The 18,988-nt window shown below is 41.0% G+C and overlaps 1 protein-coding gene across 18 annotated transcripts in view; it reads left to right on the forward strand.

Annotated features, from left to right (window-relative positions):
* The window catches only part of LOC122429059, a 775,926-nt gene that overhangs the window by 81,954 nt on the left and 674,984 nt on the right, over positions 1–18,988 (forward strand). For all 18 annotated transcript variants that reach the window (XR_006265906.1, XR_006265911.1, XR_006265910.1 and 15 more), the window contains one exon: positions 17,438–17,481. Coding sequence is in view for 12 of the 18 variants with exons in the window: in XM_043449188.1 (XP_043305123.1) it covers positions 17,438–17,481 (44 nt within the window). In the remaining 6 variants the exon portion in view is untranslated. The remainder of the gene's footprint in view (positions 1–17,437; positions 17,482–18,988) is intronic.

An 18,988-nucleotide genomic window follows, 5' to 3' on the forward strand; every position in this document is an offset into this window, starting at 1 on the left:
TAGAATCACAGCAATACCAGTACTTTAAAACTTATAGCAAACATCTCTGTTCTGTCTTACTGGACATTTCATGGACTTTGGGATTTTCATCCTTTTTTCTCGCTCTCTCAAATTTCCATACTATTTTTACATCAAAAGATTTAACTACACTGTCTCCTTTCTCTCCTGTCTCCTTTTCCCTCAAGTGGCTCATAGTTTCCTAAATAAAGGCAGTTTGCTCCCCAAGACTTTGGGATCAGCTGTTATGATAATACCTTTTTTTTTCCCCTCAGGACAAATACACTTGTCATGCAAAATATTGCTAAATTCTCAGCCCATTCACTGTCTTTCTCTCTGTGTTTCTCTATCTTGGGGGCATATCTATAGAGTTTTTGCTTCACAGGACTGCAAGCTTTGATTATTTTGGCCATCTGTGCCAAGGTGGAAAGGTGTTAGAACTTACTAACCCAGTGCAAAGCAGAAAAGTCATCTTGGTTGCTTCTCATGCTTTTCCACATTATGGCACATAAAATATTTGTTAAGTCACACGTGCAGGAGCCAATGGACAGGGTTGCATGTGGCCAAAGATGGCTGGTCCATAGGCTTCAGCTGTTTCGAGGGTCCTGGCCCTCCAGACACCATCCAGTCAACCCAGGACCAAGGAGATTACTATGGAAACACACCTGTAAACATTGTGTAGCCACCTGCTGCGAAGCTCTTTGAGTACACTGGCCTCACTTAACCCAGGGAAAACTGAAGCAACTCCTCATCTGTTTGGGCTACAAGTCTCTGGGACTTTTGGCAATATTTTCAGGAGATACATAGGTTTTGTTTTGTTCTGTTTTTAAGCTGTTGTTTAGTTGCCAAATTGTGTCTGACTCTTTTTGAGACTGTAGCCCACCAGGCTCCTCTGTCCATGGGATTTCCCAGGCAAGAATACTGGAGTGGGTTGCCATTTCCTTCTCCAGGGGATCTTCCCCACTCAGGGATCAAACCCACATCTCCTGCATTGGCAGGCGGATTCTTTACCATTGAGCCACCAGGGAAGCCCGTGGTTTTTTATACATAAATATGTATTGTATTAAGTTGCATTACTTCCAACTGTGGAACTCTTAAAGATACAAAACCAAATAGCCTGCCCTATAGCACCAGGGTTACTGAATTGCAGTGCATTGTCATGTTTCCAAATGTACCATATTAACATGTACCATATAACAATCTTCTATGTTTAGTATTATTTTAACATTCTAGTCATTGCTCCTTTTAATCAGCTGGATAATTTAAGGGGGCTTTAGAACATCTGAGGGAGAATCACCTCAACACATGGGTGGTTCATTCCAAAGTTCGTTTTCAAAAGGCATAGAGTGCAGTCTTTCCTTTTTTTCATTCAATCATTCATTCATTCGAGAAATGTTGGCTGAATGCCTGGCATGTGGTAAAGAGAGAAAGGAAAAAAATTATGTCATAGAAGCTTCTTCAAGAACTATGGAAACTGGAGTCCAACTTGATGCACTGAAGTTATGGATAAAAGAGTTTATAGTACTGTTGGTAACAGCAGTGGTGAAAGAATTCCCTGCAAAATGTGTTCTGGGTGAGGATGCATTTTAGGGAGTAACATATAATTTTAGCTAGTTCTTGAAGGGGGGGGAGTGAGATTCAGAATATCTAGAAGTGAGGTAGCCCTAAAACCATGGATTCCTGCAGAGTTCCATTTTAGTATAAGAAAGGGCTTGTTTTAAAATAAAATGCCTCTGAGAAGATAGGTCAGTGTTGGAGCTATGAGTCTTTCTAAGGAAAATTGTATTTATTTTAATGAAAGAGAGGGAGAAATAAAGAAGAAATGATCAATGATGTTGGCATGATTCTAGTGTAAAACGATCCAACATAATTTATGCACTAAGCATTGGCAAAGAATTGTGTGTTAGCTGTTCAGATGGGTGCTTATTGTTCTGATAATGAAGAATAAGTGTCTGAAAATTGTTGCCTACTAAGAGAGCAGAAATAGGAATAATATGCATTTTTAAGACCCTGTAAATATTTTATTAGGTCATAGCCAACACCTTTATTGAAAGGGGGACACTTCTGCTATTTTGTGACAATTTATCTTATTAGACATGCTGTAAGATGTGATTGATGACGAGAGAAATAAGAGTTGTCCTTCTGCCTTCTAACCCCCACTCAGCAGAACCTGCTTAGAGGTTATTTATTTCCCTTTTCTCCTCTGGATTGCTTTAGGACCTACAACAGAAATGACATAAAACTGTGATTTTTGAGTACTTCTGGGCCAGGGAGCCAGGACTATTCTGAATCCCTAGTAAGAAGCAAGACTGAATTCTTGTTTGTTTTTTCTTCAATGTGTTTGTCTGAATAAATTCTTCTTGTGAGTTTTGAAAATTAGTCTGATAGGAAAGTTGCCCAAGAATTAAAGTGTGGAGGGGCCAGAAAGGGGGGTTGGGGGGGAAGCCTAGCTATTCTACTTTTGCTGTTGTAATCAGTAGAATAAGTAAAAACTGGAGAAGATTCTTTTTGCCATTTGAAAAGAAATGGACTCTTACACCAGCTGAGCTGGTTAGACTTGTTTGTGAAGGCTTGCAGTCAGGACTTTTAAGTTGTTCACACAAGAACCAGTTACTCAATATATAAAGCAGCCACTTAGTGCATTTAGCATTCATTCATTCATCCATCTTTTAAATGTTTTATACTGACTTCCCAAGTAAGCTACCTGGTGCATGTGGGTGGCTATACCTCTTCTTGCACTGCTTAGATTTTTTTATTTAAAAAAATTTTTTTTTCATTTATTTTTATTAGTTGGAGGCTAATTACTTTACAATATTGTAGTGGTTTTTGTCATACATTGACATGAATCAGCCATGAATTTACAAGTATTCCCCACGTGTTCATATATTATGGTCATCTTTCTAAGCCAAAACATCTAGATCTTCCTTATTCTTATGAATGACATGGAGTACAGGGTCAAACCAAATGGATGTATAATAATTTATTCAAGGAGTTTCCTTTAAAAAAAGTGCGGGAAAACATATCAGTTCTCATAATTAAATTAGAGAAAGCATTTAATATTTGATTTATTTAAAGATTTCCGCAAGCCCTGGGGGCGAGCAGTCTTTGTGTGTGTGTGTGTGTGTGTGTGTGTGTGTGTGTGTGTAAATTAGATATGGCATGTAACATTTTTTAAATAAAAAAATCTGAAGTTAAAATAACACCTAAAGGACAAAATACATGGTCTTTACAGGTCCACACATAGCCACAAGACTGAGCATTCCTTGGGCTGCAAAAACGTCCCCTCTGCAGCTTAGGCTAGTCTCTGAGGAGCAGTCTGCTCTTTGATAATGGCTTCCCAGGTAGCTCTAATGGTAGAGAACCCGCCTGCCAATTCAGGAGGCACAAGAGATGAGGGTTCAATTCCTGGTTCTGGAAGATCCCTTGGGGAAGGAAATGGCAACCCACTCCAGTATTCTTGTCTGGAGAATTCCATGGACAGAGGAGCCTGGTGGGCTACAGTCCATAGCACTGCAAAGGGTTAAACATGACTGAAGTGACGTAGCACTCACTCAGGCAGCTCTGTTTTTGATAGTTGCATTGCCCTTCATCTCTGTGCATATTCAATCATGGCAGGGCTTTTGCTCCTTGACTGCTCTCTGTATTCACGGAGGGCCCATCTCCATCCCTAGCCTCATGCTTATGTTTGGGTGTCCTGAAGATTTGCAGAAGCCTGCGCACCAGGCATCTTCAGTTTAAGACTTCTCTTGATTTACTGTACGTCCATCTGGAACCACTCTTCTGTAAGGTTTGGTATAAGACCTGGTTCTGTTTGCAAAGACTCTTCCACCCTTGCTTTCTTCCCTCACTTCGAACACTTAGATGGTTTGGTCTGCCTGATTATGATGACACTAATTTATTTTATTTTACCTACAAGGGTCAAAAATTTCAAATCCTTCTATTTGCGTTTATGTAAACATGAGTATATAAAATTAATTTGAGGGTTGTTTTTCATGCAACAAAGAACAGTATATTATATCTTTAATTCTGCCACAAAGTTGAAATAAGTGTTTTAACAAAATGAATTTATTGGGAAATCAAATGCAAACATTGCTAAAAAGGAAATGTAGTATATGCTATCTATTTAGAAGTTTAGCAAAGATAGGTAATTTGAGAAATAAAGCCTTCCAGAGATATCCAGAATTAATCTTACCTTTTGAATGATTGTGGTAGGAGAGGCTACTTTTTCGTTTAAAACTCAAGTGAAGTCTGATACTTTTGTCTGGAGTCCACTTGGCTTCATTTTGTTTGACATCACTGGACAGGACCATGCAACCTTATCCAACATGACTCCCATTCTTGAAAAAAATTAAAATGGGTCAGTGAGAAGATAAAAATTGAATTTCTTTAAAGTAGAGGAACTTGAGAAAACTATAAAGTGCTTATTCAAACAGATATTTCCACTGGTTGGTAGCTAAGTAATTTAGAAGAGATTGGTTTATTTCTAAATGTAGAATGGTATCTGTACCAAGTTACATTTGTGAAATAGGAAATCTTTAGAAAATAATGAAAAATTATGAACCATACCCATAGATAGTACTCAGCAAAACCAGATTGTGGAAATACAAGAAGACAGAGCTCATCTTAGTCATGGTAGGGAGTGGAGAAAATTTGAATATTATGCACACTAAGAAAAGCCCTGTATGGTTAACAGTTCATATAAGGCAGCCTGATTGAAAGCATTTTTCTTTGTATTCTTATAGCACTAACATCTACCTGTGCACATTGTCTCAAAAGACCTTTCACCTCATAGTAGTCTTGGTTTTAGCTCACACACTGTCCCTTTATTGTTCTGAGGCATATTCATTTCACCGGGATGATGCAATTGATTACAAAATCAGTTAATTTGAAAGAGATGCAGCATAAGTACTGTGAATCATGAAATGTTTTTATTACTTCTTTTAGATTCTCATCTCCTTTGGTCATGGTCTTATGGGAGATCTCAGCAGTCATATAATTTTGATTTCTCTTTCAACATTCTTTGCTTCTGAGAAGGCAATCTTCCTTTTATTGTTTTTATTTATTTTTATTGTTTTATTTATTTTATTTCCATTCTATTGTTTTAAAAGAAAACATTTGTTCACTCACTGATTACTTATCGAGTCCTGCACTGAATTAGATGTTGATCTGATATTATTTTCAGTTTTTCAGATTTTCTTAGTTGCTGGATTAAAAAAAAATGGATTAATTAGTGTAGACTGGAGTGGAGATTTCTGTTTTCTTTACCAGTTATTTGCTGCTCATATTTATGTGGACTAAATGGTTAGTTTTGGGTATTCCTTCACCGTCCACCATCAGACTTTTAAAGATATTGCTGTAGAATTAAAATAAATGGATCCCTCCTTACTGGCCAAACTCATGGATTGGTGACACTTCAAAATAATGATGACTTTTAATGAACAGAATAGATTTGTATGGAAATGCCATTTTCAGAGAGAGAGAACTAGAGTTGGGATTTAATTTTCCACTGAATATCTGCATAAAAATTTGCCCCAGGCCTCCTGCGCCCTCATCCTAGAGCCGTCTTCTGAATTATAACTTTTTTTTTTCTTTTTTAGGATTTGTAAAGGTAAGAAAGGCAAATAATCTGTTTTGCAGTGCAGGTATTTTTGCCTTTCATGTAAAATCATTTTGTCCATTCTATTCCAAATGCCTTGCCCAGACTGGACAAGAAGGGTGGATGTGAAGATGAATTCAAGGGCAGCGGTGAAATCCTTCACCTGTTCCCTTCCCCCCCACCCCCCACCCCCGAGCCATGAGGCTTTTCTGCATGAAGTTACAAGTTCATATTAACTGCTCGACTTTCAAACTTTAATGGAGAAACCAGTCTTTATTCTTCAGTGGTGTTATCAGTCAATTAAGTTTGTATTCTGCATCCTGTCTTAATATTTCCCCGCTCTTAGCTTCTCCTCCAGCCCCAAAGATCAGATTCCCTGCATGTGTCAAACTTCCTTTTCTCTCCTCATATTTCATCCTTCTAGGATCTGTAACGTGTCCAAGTTCTCAGAGCTCACTTAAAAATGGATCAAGTCCAGAGGGACTAGGGCCGACTTCTCATTAATCTATCAGAGTTTCAAATGTACGGGCTGGCACCAAAAGGGGTGGGAGAGGAGGAAAGGGAGTGAGGGCTTCTCTCCAGGATAGAAAGGTGCTGCCTCTCTTTCTCTGTCAGGATTCTTGCCTTAAAGTTCATTCTCTCCAAGGTGAATTTGGAGCTGAGCCATACAGGGCCAAATTCGCTTGAATCCATAGGAGTGAGACCAGAGTTTGGCTGGGACCCTGTGACTTAGCTTTGTGGTCAAGGAAGCATATGTAAATTCACTCCATTCCCAGGCCTTTCAGCCCTGGAGGAAGAGGATTAGGGGAATTCAACAGTCTTGACCTTCCTGGGAGGCTGAATTAGAACTAGAGCCTGTTTTAACTAGCACAGCTTGAGTTTCATACTTGAAATGAAGCTTAAATCAAAATACTCTCTGCTCTTACCATATTCTGATGGGAAATGTATTAAATGTTAAAAGTCTAATCTGAAAGCAAACATAACTTTCAATAAAACTATGCAGCAGCATTTAATAGTGTTTATAGCTTGAGTGATGAGTGTCTGGGCCTAATAACCCAGATAGGGGAAGGAATTCCGTGGCCCTCCTTCCCAATCTGGACCTGTCTGAAAGTGTTTATTTGTACGAAATTTTTCAGTCTGAAAGTCTGTGTCATTGTTTAGATTCTGCCTGAGTAAACAGGCAGAATGATAAACTTCCTCTTCAGGTGAGGTTTATATCTTTTGAACCAGACCATAGTCTCTCAGTCCTGGCTTTACTGTTAGTTCTGTAGATGTTTTTGGGTGGTCCTACTGTGTGCCAGATCCATATTATGTCCTTGTGATAATGACAGTGATACATAGCCCCTGCTGAAGTCACCATCATTTTTGGAAAGTGAATCTGACACACATGAAATAAGATGCTCATTTAGGATAATCCTAAAGTAAATATAGTCAAAAGGCATGATGTCAAATGCCAAGTTTAAGTCAAGCAGCTATTTTGCGCTTGGTAACCAGGAAGAAGAAAAATGAGTGTGGGCCTTCGTTACTGGGGGGGAAAGTTTGATGAAATAAATTGGATTTGAGATGGCCTGTACAGAATGTGTTTAAATTGGGGTGCCAGATTTTAAAGAGTAACCAGTGCAATTAGCATAGATCTTCCCTTTTGGGTACCATGTAGGGGTTATAGGCATGCTTCTCATCCATCCCCACAACCCTGGGCACAGGCCTGAGCCCAGGGTCCCCAAACTGGTCAGCACTGCCCCAAACCCTTGTCTGTTCCCCCAATATGCTGTACAGATACGATTCTTTTCTCTTTGCATGTGACATGAATAATGTGTGTGTGATAGTCACTCAGTCTGGTCAGACTCTTTGTGACCCCATGGACTGTAGCTCACCACGCTCCTTTGTCCATGGGATTCTCCAGGGAAGAATCCTGGAGTGGATAGCCATTCCCTTCTCCAGGGGATCTTCCCGACCCAGGGATTGAACTTGGGTCTCCTGCACTGCAGGCAGATTCTTTACCGTCTGAGCCCCTAGGGAAGCCCAAAAGTGAAAGTGTTAGTCACTCCATCCTGTCCTACTCTTTGTGACTCTGTAGACTAGCCTGTCAGGCTTCTCTGTCCATGGGATTCTCCAGGCAAGGATGCTGGAATGGGCAGCCATTCCTTTCTCCAGGAGACCATTCTGACCCAGGGATCGAACCCAGGTCTCCCGCATTACAGACAGATTCCATACCATCTAAGCCACCAGGGAAACCTGACATGAGTAATAGGCAGCATCAAATCAGAGGACTTTTTGGATGGCAAAGGGTCTTGAAACCAGGCCCCACAGGAATAGCTGAAGGGCAGCAGCAAAATGAGCTTGGAGCTGAGAAGATTAAGGACAAACATAATCGTGGTTTTCAAATATTGGAAAAGTTTTGTTTACAGAAAAGTTGATTTGTTATAGATCAACCTGGGGTGCAAAATTGGGCATGTTGGATGGAGGAACTAGTGAACAGAGACGAAATCAGCTCAAAGAGGAGTCTTCTCACAATTAAAATGTCTGACAGGGCACTATTTTCAGAGCAGTGACTCCCTCAGCCCTGGAAGTGTGAAGGAAAAGCTGGATGTCTGTATGGCCAGCTGTGTGGAAGGAGCGGGTGGCAGGGTCAGACTAAATGGGCTCCAAGGTGCTTCTCCATTCTGATAGCTTGATCACTGGGGGTGTATTTAGGAAACCCAGGGGAGTCTCAAGTATGGTTGCAGAGAACTGTAGGGGTGAACAAACACGTCAGGGGAAGCAGGGGGAGACCTGGAAAGTTCTCTGTCATGGGTGTGGAGAGGAGTGCCAAAAGCATCAGATGGATGGTTGAGAACTTTACACATTCTCATAGGCAATGGGGAATGTCTTGCTTCCTGTTCTGGGGCAGGATATGGTGAAACCAGTGTTTGAAAGCTTTGCTCTAATCTGTGTTCAAAGGATGTAGAGGAGAGACAGAGAGAAACCGAGAGAGAGAGAGAGACGATTCAGAGAGAGATTCATTCCAGGCAGGGGTACTACTTAGGAACTTTCTGGTTATCAGAACAGTTCATCTTCCCTGTATTATGGTGGGTGGCAATGGAAACAGAGAAAAGGGGGGCAAAATCAGAATTTAATGGAAGGACTAACACGGGTCTCCTTGAAAATGGCTTGGAAATCAGATTCTTCAAATTATGACTTGAAAGGTGTGTGACTGATTTTTTAGGTCAGCCGACCACAATCGGGTATTTTTATTTCGTCTATCATTCCCACTGACCAGTGACTTGAGACGACTCATAAAAATTCCTGTTATTCTTATTCCCTGGTAGTATCACCCCAATAAGAAAGAGTGTTTCTAGAAAAGTCTGAGTCCTGGATGTAAAGTGCCATGTCTATTCATGTTGTGCCATACTAATTCTTATTATTGGGGTTATTGTTCTCAGTTATGACAATGATGTAATTTTATATTTCTTATCTTAGGGATATTTTTGTCTTCAGCAGCTTTCTAAAAGTGAGCCTTCCTGTAAGATGTTCTTTGAAAGAGTGGCAAACCTTTCAAATATTTGAATGTTGGTCCATCAGGAGAAAGTGAAACATCCGTAATATTCAAGATGATCACACGTATTCCCCCCTTTATTTAGTATCTCTAATATCTAATTGGAAATCCTCTGGTCTCATCTATTTACAAGAAGCTATAGTGATTCAGATGGGTGCTTTCCTGGGGTACTGATTTTTTTTTTTTTTCCTGTGGGATTCTCTGAACAGGGCTTTCCTGAAAAGAATACATTAAGACTGTCAGAATGATTCTTTTCAGCAGGCTAAGCTTTGCAGATGTCCTTTGTTGAGGGAAAAACGCATTATTCTGAAAGTCCTTCTGATCTTTAGGAAAACTGAAAATATCAAATGTTCTTTTACCATTTGAACTTCCCTATAAGAAAATCCCAGAAATTTTTATTTTCTGGACTAAGATCATTCAGCACTCATGGTGTTTTAAAGCATGAGAGCAGAAATGTCTTGAGGAAAAAAATAGCTTTTAACATATGCATTTACTGAGAGGAAGATTTCTCTGCTCTTGAAATGCAGGCATCATTGTGCACCCTTTCTGTTTTCCATTTAACTTTTTTTTTTTTTTTTGGCACCTGAACATCTTCCCCCGTGATGTGTCCACCATAATCATCTTGGGATATAATGACTTAATGTGTGGAAGTAAGGCATGGTTCAGATAGTCACTGAACCCTGGTTGACTGTGTCCCGAACAAGATCATACTATTTCAGGCTTGCAGCAACAACTCCAGTGCGTTGAAAAGAGAAGAAACGAAGACATTCCTCGGAAAGAGTTGGTTTCATGGCTTAGACATCCATTTTGTGCTCGTACGGGCAGACAGTGCTTGGGTGGGAGAGAGCTCACTTTGATTTACAGAGCCTTATAAAATGTGCTGTTCTTTGTATCCAAAGCCACAGACCTGCTGTTAAAAGGACATGTACTGGGAGTTTTTTTTTTTTTTTTTTCTGGTGGTAAAATTTGAAAAGCCAACAGCATTCTCTTTGGGAAGCTCCTCAAAGATGGGATCGAGTCTGTTAACTTCCGTGTATTTGTTTAGTGTTTGGCACGGGGCCACATGTCCACAAACCCACACAAATGTCGTTGTCAGTGATGATTGAAACTGGGAAGAGAGCGGGGAGCGACGGGGTTTGTTTAGCCTGATGGATAGAGGAGAGCTCAGAGGTGGGGAGAGGAAAGATGGATGGGAGGGTTGCGGATGTATTTTGGCAGATGCTACTGCCGCTCTTGAAGAAGGAAAAATGGTTCCCATGATCTTCCGGCAGTGTCCTGGCCTTCTGTTAGGAAACTGGTCCCTGGTTTGAAGGTGTCTGAGATGGTCAGTGTGATTAGACGGTGAAAGGTCACTTGTGGCAGAATCCTGTCTTGGCCTTGCTGTCTGCCTACCCTGTTCAATCTTTTATGTCAGTCCCAACCCCCTTCCTTCGCTTCCTCTTTCACTTCCTTCCTCAACTGATTCTTTAGTGCCTGCTTCTCTTCTAGGCTGTGAAGCTCCCACTCTTTTCCTTCCCATGTCTGGGGACCATTTCAGGGAGGGTAAAAGGAACCCTTTTCATTTCAGCATTTTCATATGTGAGGAAGCTGAGGGCAGATGGGGAAAACCTACAACATTTTCTCATGTGCATATTGCATTTTCTTTCCTTTTTAGTGGGAAAGCGTACAACAGATTATCCTGTCCATAGGATGAATATAGACTTCAGAAGTAGGATGGTTTCTTATGGTTTAAAATGTATTCATTTAAAGCAGTTTTGTTGAGAAAGATTTCTCAGTTTGGGGGAAAGAGAGAAACTAGAATCCAGGGTACAGTAGTTCCATTGTTATTTTTTTCATTAAAGTAGAATTGATTTACAGTGTTGTACTAGCCTCTGCTGTATAGCAAAGTGACTCAATTTTATATACGTGCACACACACACACACATATATATATGTTCTTTTTTAAAAATATCATTTTCTATTATGCTTTGTCCCAGGAGATTGGATATAGTTCCCTGTGCCATACAGTAAGACCTTGTTATTTATCCATTCCATGTGTCATAATTTGCATCTACCAACCCCAAATTCCTAGTCCATCCCTCTCCCTCCATTGTTGACTTATTTTAGAAGTAGCAAGAACAATGAAGGAAAATTTCTCTCAGGTAGTAGATTGCCACTGAGCTGAAATTCTCCTCTGTGCACAGGTGCTTGTGAAAAGTTACAGTGATTTAGAATTGAAAAACCTGACGAACCTGTATGCTGCGAGTTAATAATTACCCTGATTCTAGTTTTTTTCAGAAAAGATGATTTATGATAGGAGGAAAATCTTCAGAAGGATATATAGTTGATTATATTCTTGAAAAAGATCTTGCAGGCAAAAATTACTGTGATTTTTAGGAAGGCACTCTTATTTTTAACATATTCGTTTTCACTTGATTCATAGAGCTCTTTTCTGTGAGAACCTTTTTACTTTCTGTGTTGGTCGACAAGCACATTTTCTTCTCAAGTAAAGGCCTCCGACCTGATTTTTGTCTCTGTCCCAGGTGTAGTTTTCCTCAGGGCGACTCTACCTCAGGGCGACTTTAACTTTGTCCACCACTCTCAATGGCAGTGGAACCCTCATGGCCTCAGGAAGAAAATGTCACCCCTCATGGTTTCTCGCTGCCCGAGGCGGGGTGATGTCCATCAGTTCTAGGCCCATTTGTTCCCAGAAGCACATCGTGCTCTCTGCTTCTGGAATAGTCCAGTGACTATGGTCAGTGGTGTCCCTCCTCGGGTTTGGTTTTTTGCTTTTTGCTTTAAGGTTACAGTGACTCTACACTCTGGCTTTTCCGACACGCCCATTGTACACCTGCTATCGCAGTATAATTACTAGAAACACCTCTTTCATGCTCCGGTGTTTATCGCTGACTTCCCTCAGGTATTAGTGGGCAGAGGCCAGGTTCATAGTGAGTGTTACGTTAAACCCCATGCCGCTGTATTGGGAGAGAGAAACCATTGTTGTTGGTAACTTAGTAACCGTGGGTCTACCCTAACAGGTTTCTGATCTGGAGAGTGGATTTCAATTATTCATTTAAGAGATATTCATTCACCAGCTATTTCGTGTCAGAGGTGGCTCTAAGAAAACAGAGTCATGCCCTGAAGAAGCTCCTGTTTTGACAGGCGGTATTGAAAATGAAAAAAGATACAATTTAATGTCAGGTAATAATAAATGTCATAAAGAAATAAAGCGGAATGTGGGGGTAGGAGTGTTGCCAAAAGTGCTGGTTTAGATGGAGTGTCCAGAGACATCTTTTCTTCTTCTAGTTGGGTTTATTGAGATATATATATATATATAAAATTTTATTGGAGTATAGTGTACAACGCCATGTTGTATTAGTATAGCAAAGTGAATCAGCTCTAAGTATACATCTACCCCTCTTTTTTTGGATTTCCTTGCCATTTAGGTCACCACAGAGCAGAGCAGAGTTTCCTGAACTATCCAGTAGGTTCTCATTAGTTGGGAGACAGATTCTGACATTTGAAGCATCACCTTCCTTATCTCAGGTAGATCCTGTGCAACAGGGACGGCCTCCTCAAATTGCCTTATCTGCTCCTGGAGCAGCCAGGACCTTATGAGGGAAAGGACAGTGATACCTCAGTGCTATGGCGGTTTTCTTTGTGTGTTATCTTCAGTTGCTCTGAACTTGCCTTCCATATCTTATCTCTGGGTCCAACCATCCGACACCAACATTTTCTATCTGGTCTATTGCCCACATCACACTTCTGGTCAGTTTAAAAGTTCTAAGAGGTATGGAGAGAGGTGGGCAGTTTAAAATATGGTGCAGTAACACTTCAGAATGTTCTCCAAGGCTGCTTCCTGTCAGTCCTGTGGCTCCTCGGGTAGGCATTCTGGGAAATTCCTCCAATGCCCCAGATCTTAGTTCGGAACCTCCTGCCATCTGAGAGCATCACCATGTTTCCTGAACCTAGGAGAGTGGAGGGAAATGTGGAGGGAAATATCCAAAACCTCCAGACTTAAGTGTTTGCCAAGTGCTCTGCAATCTGCCTTTCCATAATTCCTCTCATTATCTCTGTGGATTGCACTTCACGGAATCAATGGAGGGACAGATGGAGATGGCAGAATGGAGGAGAGGAGCAAGAAATGACATTGAGCTGTGAGCTCTTCGCGGGGATGGTCCGTCTGTGGGCTTCCTGGGGGACAAACGTGTGACTGCTGCATGGGATTGGCTCTTGGTAAAGGTCGTGGCGTGAATCAGATACATCGGGTGGGAATTGGGGGAGAGCTGCTGTTTATCTGAAAAGTTCTGAATACACTTAGATTGTAAATAAGATCCTGCTGTTATACGTATTATTATACTTAACCAGTGATACATCTATTTGGTTTTCTTATCGATAGAATAAATAATAGGCTTTGTCTGGGTCCTGTTCATTCTAGAAGCCTGAGCTTCTAGAATTATAATCTATAATTGATTATAATCAATTATAATATAATTATATGTAAGAGAGTGGGAAGAAAGTGAACATGAATTAAACATGAGTCCCACCTCCTCCAAAAAACAGTAGTATGATAGGTGTGGTGACATTTAGGGGAGTAGTAGTAGTGCAGTTGGAGGCTGCCCAGGAACCCAGCATAGCTGAGTTTAACTGAGAGGGGACTTTAGAGAAGGGAGAGATGATTTTTGGCTGCAAGTGTTAAGGAAGGCTTGGGGGTAAGGGAAGGGGGCATTCAGTTTTAGAGGAGGGAGGTTATGCTGAGTCAGTGAGCGCCCATGGATTGTCATCCTGGTCTCACTTAAAGTTCACAGCAGTGAAGATAGGCTTTATCACTCCCACTTAGCAGATGGAGAAACTGAGGCAGGGAGTGAGACGAGGCCACTTGTCCAAAGCCACCAGGCTGTTTAGAGGCAGAGCTGGGATCCAGGAGGAGGGCTCTTAACCCCAATTTCATCCTTCTGTCTTGAAAGTTGAGTCAGTAGAGAGATGAGGGTGGCTGGACATTGCAGGTGAATAAAAGACCATGCCCCTTGGCATGGCTGGGAGGAAGTGCCCGGCACATAGGAGGGACAAGAGGGGTGGATGGCAGAAGGCCCATAGCATCCTGAGCCCCAGGGGTGGTAACAGAAAACAAGCCTGGGAAGACAATTTGAGTCTGTTAGGAGAGACTCCCTAGTGTCTGGCTGCAGGATCTGGTCTTTATTTGGCCCATGTGGAGGTTTTGTGCAGGATTGGGCATGATTAAAAGAGTGCATTGCAGGATGTTTATGGTGGTGAGACCTTCCTATGATTCTAAAATACTTTCATGCAACTAAGCTCTTCAGTGTGATGCGGAAGAAACTCCCTCCCCCAAATTTCCTGCAGTCTAAGCCCTTGAGAGTTTTAATCCCAGGGTTTCTGTCCTAAGGAACACTCGGGCACCTGGCTTCACCAGCCTACCATCCTGAACATCAGCACTTTAAAAATCCCTGCTCAGTTCTTGGGATTTTGAGAAGAAAATTCCTTAATCTTCCTCCTCTCTGCTGTTCCCTTGGTTTTAACCTATTTTCTGCTATTTCAATAAAACTTCTGCTCAATAGACGAATAATTAGATGTCCTTTGGCTTTGCTAGTGAGCACTATAGCATAATATTTAGATTAAAACAGTGTAATAACGACGCTAGAAAAATACATCCTGGTTACATGATGAATTCCTCCTTTTCCTTGTTATTCGTGGTATCCTGGGGTGGCCTACTGGAGAAAAAATACTATTTGATTCTCCCTGGGTGGTCAGACAGGACTTGTAAAGACTCTTGTTTGTTTTGTGTTGAGGCTTCAAAGGCATGCAGGCTTTCCTACATAAAGATGTACTAAGAAAATAGGAATTTTTTTGAAGTTGCTATGTATAAAGGGAAATTCAGAGCAACCATCTTCCTTTAGAACTACAAGCTAATGTGATTAGAGGGTCCCTTTTCACCAGGCGTCTTTGTTGTTTCCATCTTGAATCATTACCACTGGTCTGATGGGGGAAATTTGTGCTTAAAAAAACATCTTCATCTGTTTTTTTATTTCTTTAACCGTCATACAAACACAGCCTTTCATTTTTAAAACTTCATTCATTGTGCATATTTAGATTTTGTGAGAACTAAAAATCTGAGTGGGGTGTGCATGTGTGTGTCTGTAATTCAGGACTCTGGAGGTTTGTGCTGCCCAAACATATTCCAGGCCACGTGACCTGCACATTCCAATTAGTAAGGCCCTCCTGCTGTGGAGTGGGAGACAAATTTGGATTGGGGTTAGGGCTGGCTAAATGTAGGATACTTTTTACTGCAGCCTTTGCAGAACTCCCTTATTATCGCCTCGGGGTCAGTGAGCACTTGGGGAAGCAAGTGTCTTGTGCGCATTTTTTTTTTTTTTTCCTGCTGGGTGGTGTGTGTCGGCCATTTTATTTACCCATGCTTCTTTTTCCTCTTTCATAAAATTTTTAAACATTTTAAAAGCTTTTTTATTTATGTTTTTAATTGAAGTACAGTAGATTTACAGTGTGGTGTTAGCAAAGTGTACAGCAGAGTGATTCAGTTATATCAATATGTTTCTGTCTATGTATCCATGTATCTATTCATAAAATTAATTGTATGTGATGGGGGAGGTTGGTAGTGCTGAATTATTTTAAGCCTGGAGGGAGCAGAGCAGCTGTGTCCTACATCAGACCACTGATCTATCTAATAGGTTATCTTGCCACCTGATTCACTGGACGAGTGTGCGTAGCCAATTAGGTGAATCCCTATAAGGAAAGAAGAATGACCTTGGACCCAGAGAGCCAGACAGTTGCTTTATGCAGTGGATTCTCTCACTGAAGCTGCTTCACGGCCTTGGCCTAATAGGAATGTCGGATTTCTAATCCCTAGAAAATTATTGCTCCTGAAAAAAAAATAGCCACGGTGTGAAATAGTTGAATCTTTCATGACTTGCCAAGAACTTTGCTTTTGGAACCAGGTGCTGAGAAAATAAGTAGTTTGGGGCTGTAGCCTCTAAAAATTTTAAGCGAGATCAAAACCTCCCAGCTTCTTCCTTGTATCCAGACATAACCTGCTGGTATAAACTGGGTTTTTCTCTTAAACAAGGAATATTAGAGAAAGGAAAATACAAAATTTAAAGTAAAAACATTAGGAAGATAGACTTATTTTTCTGGGCAGTCTCTTAGGCAATTATTTTATAGTCAAGAACATTTTCACAAAATAGCAGATTTCTTTGCAAAGATAAGTCTGGGCACAGAAAACAAGCTTAGGCCTTGAGGTAACCGTGCCTGTCTTTTCAGTCCTGGGGTCAGAGTTCACGGTGGCTCTGATGTGACACTACCAGCAGCAGGATGGTGCCCGGTAGATCACCCAGGCTGTATGCGCAGGACTTCCCCTTTGGGGTCAGCCAGCTCCTGATTTAGATCTATGGCTTTGCTCCAGCTGGCTGTGTGACCTTGCGCAAGTCCCCGCGCACTCTCGGCCACAGCCTTCTGTTGCCATCCATTTTTGCCTTACTAAAGGCTTTTAGAAGTTCAGTTAAATAAACTACAGAAAAGAACTCTGTAGGGTCTAGCATGTATACTCCTGTTACCTCTCTTTTCGTCTGATCCCAGGACTAGTGTAGCTTTGTCCTGTCAGCTCTGGGAGTCACCCTGGATCACATCTAAAAAGGCGAGGGTGGGATGTTTCGAGAGAACAGCATCGAAACATGTATATTATCTAGGGTGAAACAGATCACCAGCCCAGGTTAGATGCATGAGACAAGTGCTCGGGCCTGGTGCACTGGGAAGACCCAGAGGAATCGGGTGGAGAGGGAGGTGGGAGGGGGGATCGGGATGGGGAATACATGTAACTCCATGGCTGATTCATGTCAATGTATGACAAAAACCACTACAATATTGTAAAGTAATTAGCCTCTAACTAATAAAAATAAATGAAAAAAAAAATAAAGTACTAAGAAGAAGGAAAACAAACAAAAAAACCTCCTTCCTTTTCCAGATAATGAAGTCTGGGTCCAGAAACAGGGAGTGATGGGCTTAGGTCCTTAGCCAGGGACCAGCAGAACTGGTGCTGAAAACCATGCCTTATTGGATGCTTCCAGTTTTACTTCAGGTAGGAGGAGGGCTTCTCTCTCCAGAGTGAGCCCTTGGCATGGCTCCAGAGCAGTCAAGCCCGAGGCCGTTCTTAGGGGTATTGTTTAAGAAACAATCAGCTCTCCAAATTTTCGTCTAGGAACCTTCAAGGTAGACGGAACTGTGTTCTGAAACCTTGCTCTGCTGTGTGTTCCTTCCATTTACTCTTACAACTTCTGACTCAGTTTCCTTTTCTCTCCCAGTGCTCCCAGGTGACCACAGAAGCCTCGACACCCAGCGTGGTCAGGTAAGAGATTTCCTGGATGGGGAAGTTTTCCAGATAAATCCCTGACTCCCTTGGTGGTTACTTGTTGCCTCTTGCTCAGTTCTGGGCTGCCCTCAAGATCCTAATGGTCACCATTCCCCTATCTCTTTTCCATTTTGCTTTCCTTTAAGTTCCTTGTTTATGCTATTATTCTATCACATTTTTGATTTTATTTTTATGCATTCATACATGCATGTTGTAACCCTTCAGGACAAAGGTTGCCCATGAGGAAGGTGCCTGGGTACATGGCAGATGTCAACTCTATCTGTAATGTTTAAAAGTTTTTTTTCAATATGTATCTCTAAAAGATAAGAACTTTTGTTTTTTTAAAAACATAAACACAACACTATTTTCACACCTAAAACACCTAAAACAATTGTTAGCAATAATTCCTTTATATCACGTATCTAGTCAATGTTCAACATTCTTATTATGTAGACAGATACTGGAAAAACAAACCTCTTAGGGCTATAAAATAGAACAGGAGTGCTATGGCTAGCATTGCTGTGTGGTAGAGTTTCCAGTTGTCAAAGTAGATCCCAAGAGTTATTACAACGAACAATGGTTTTTTTCTCTCTTATTTTTTGGTTCCTATATGAGATGATGGGTGTTAACAGGATGTTAAGTAAACTTACTGTGATCATTTCACAGTTATGTAAGTCAGATCATTATACTGTACATGTTAAAACTTACACAAGACTGTATGTTAATTGTATCTCAGTAAAATGGGGGGAGATTAAAAAATAAGAGCAAAAAGAAATATTTGTTATTTCAAATATTTGGAGGTACCAGAAGTGTAGTGAGACAGGCATCATTAGCATCACCAGGAAATTTGTTAGGAATACAAATAGTTGAGCTCTACCCGGGAAGGGCTGGATCAGAAACTTTGGCAGTGGGGGCGGTTAAGGAGCCCTCCAGGTGATTCTAATATCTGGTAGAGTTATGTTACCCACTGACCCAAAGAAAATAAAAATTGTGTGCTCTCTACACAATCTATTTTTTAAAAATTTCCTTCTTAACTGGAGGAAAATTGCTTTACAATATTGTGTTGGTTTCTGCCATACAACAATGCAAATCAGCCATAATTATACATATATCATCTCCCTCTTGAGCCTCCTTCCCCTACCCCACTCCACCCCTCTGAGTCATCACAGAGCACCAAGCTGGGCATATTATATGGCAACTTCTCGCCAGATATCTCTTTTACACATGGTAGTACACACAACTATTTGGTCTTTGAAGGCATATCCTGAGACCCTCAGAATACCTAAGATGGTGCACTTATACCCCGAATACTGTGATATATTAAGATATATTTTTTGGCCTTTGTTCCTAGCTCTTGGCTAGAGCTCCTAAACCCCATGTGATTTCCTAAGAGATGAGCAATAGGAGCGTCTTTTATTCTAATATTTGGTTATTGTCCAAATGACCAGATAGAGTTCTGGAGTGGAGAAGGTGAAAAGACCATCTTTTGTTATTGGAAAAAAGC

The sequence above is a fragment of the Cervus canadensis genome, chromosome 28 (assembly GCF_019320065.1).
Source record: "Cervus canadensis isolate Bull #8, Minnesota chromosome 28, ASM1932006v1, whole genome shotgun sequence".
Classification (NCBI taxonomy): Eukaryota; Metazoa; Chordata; class Mammalia; order Artiodactyla; family Cervidae; genus Cervus; species Cervus canadensis.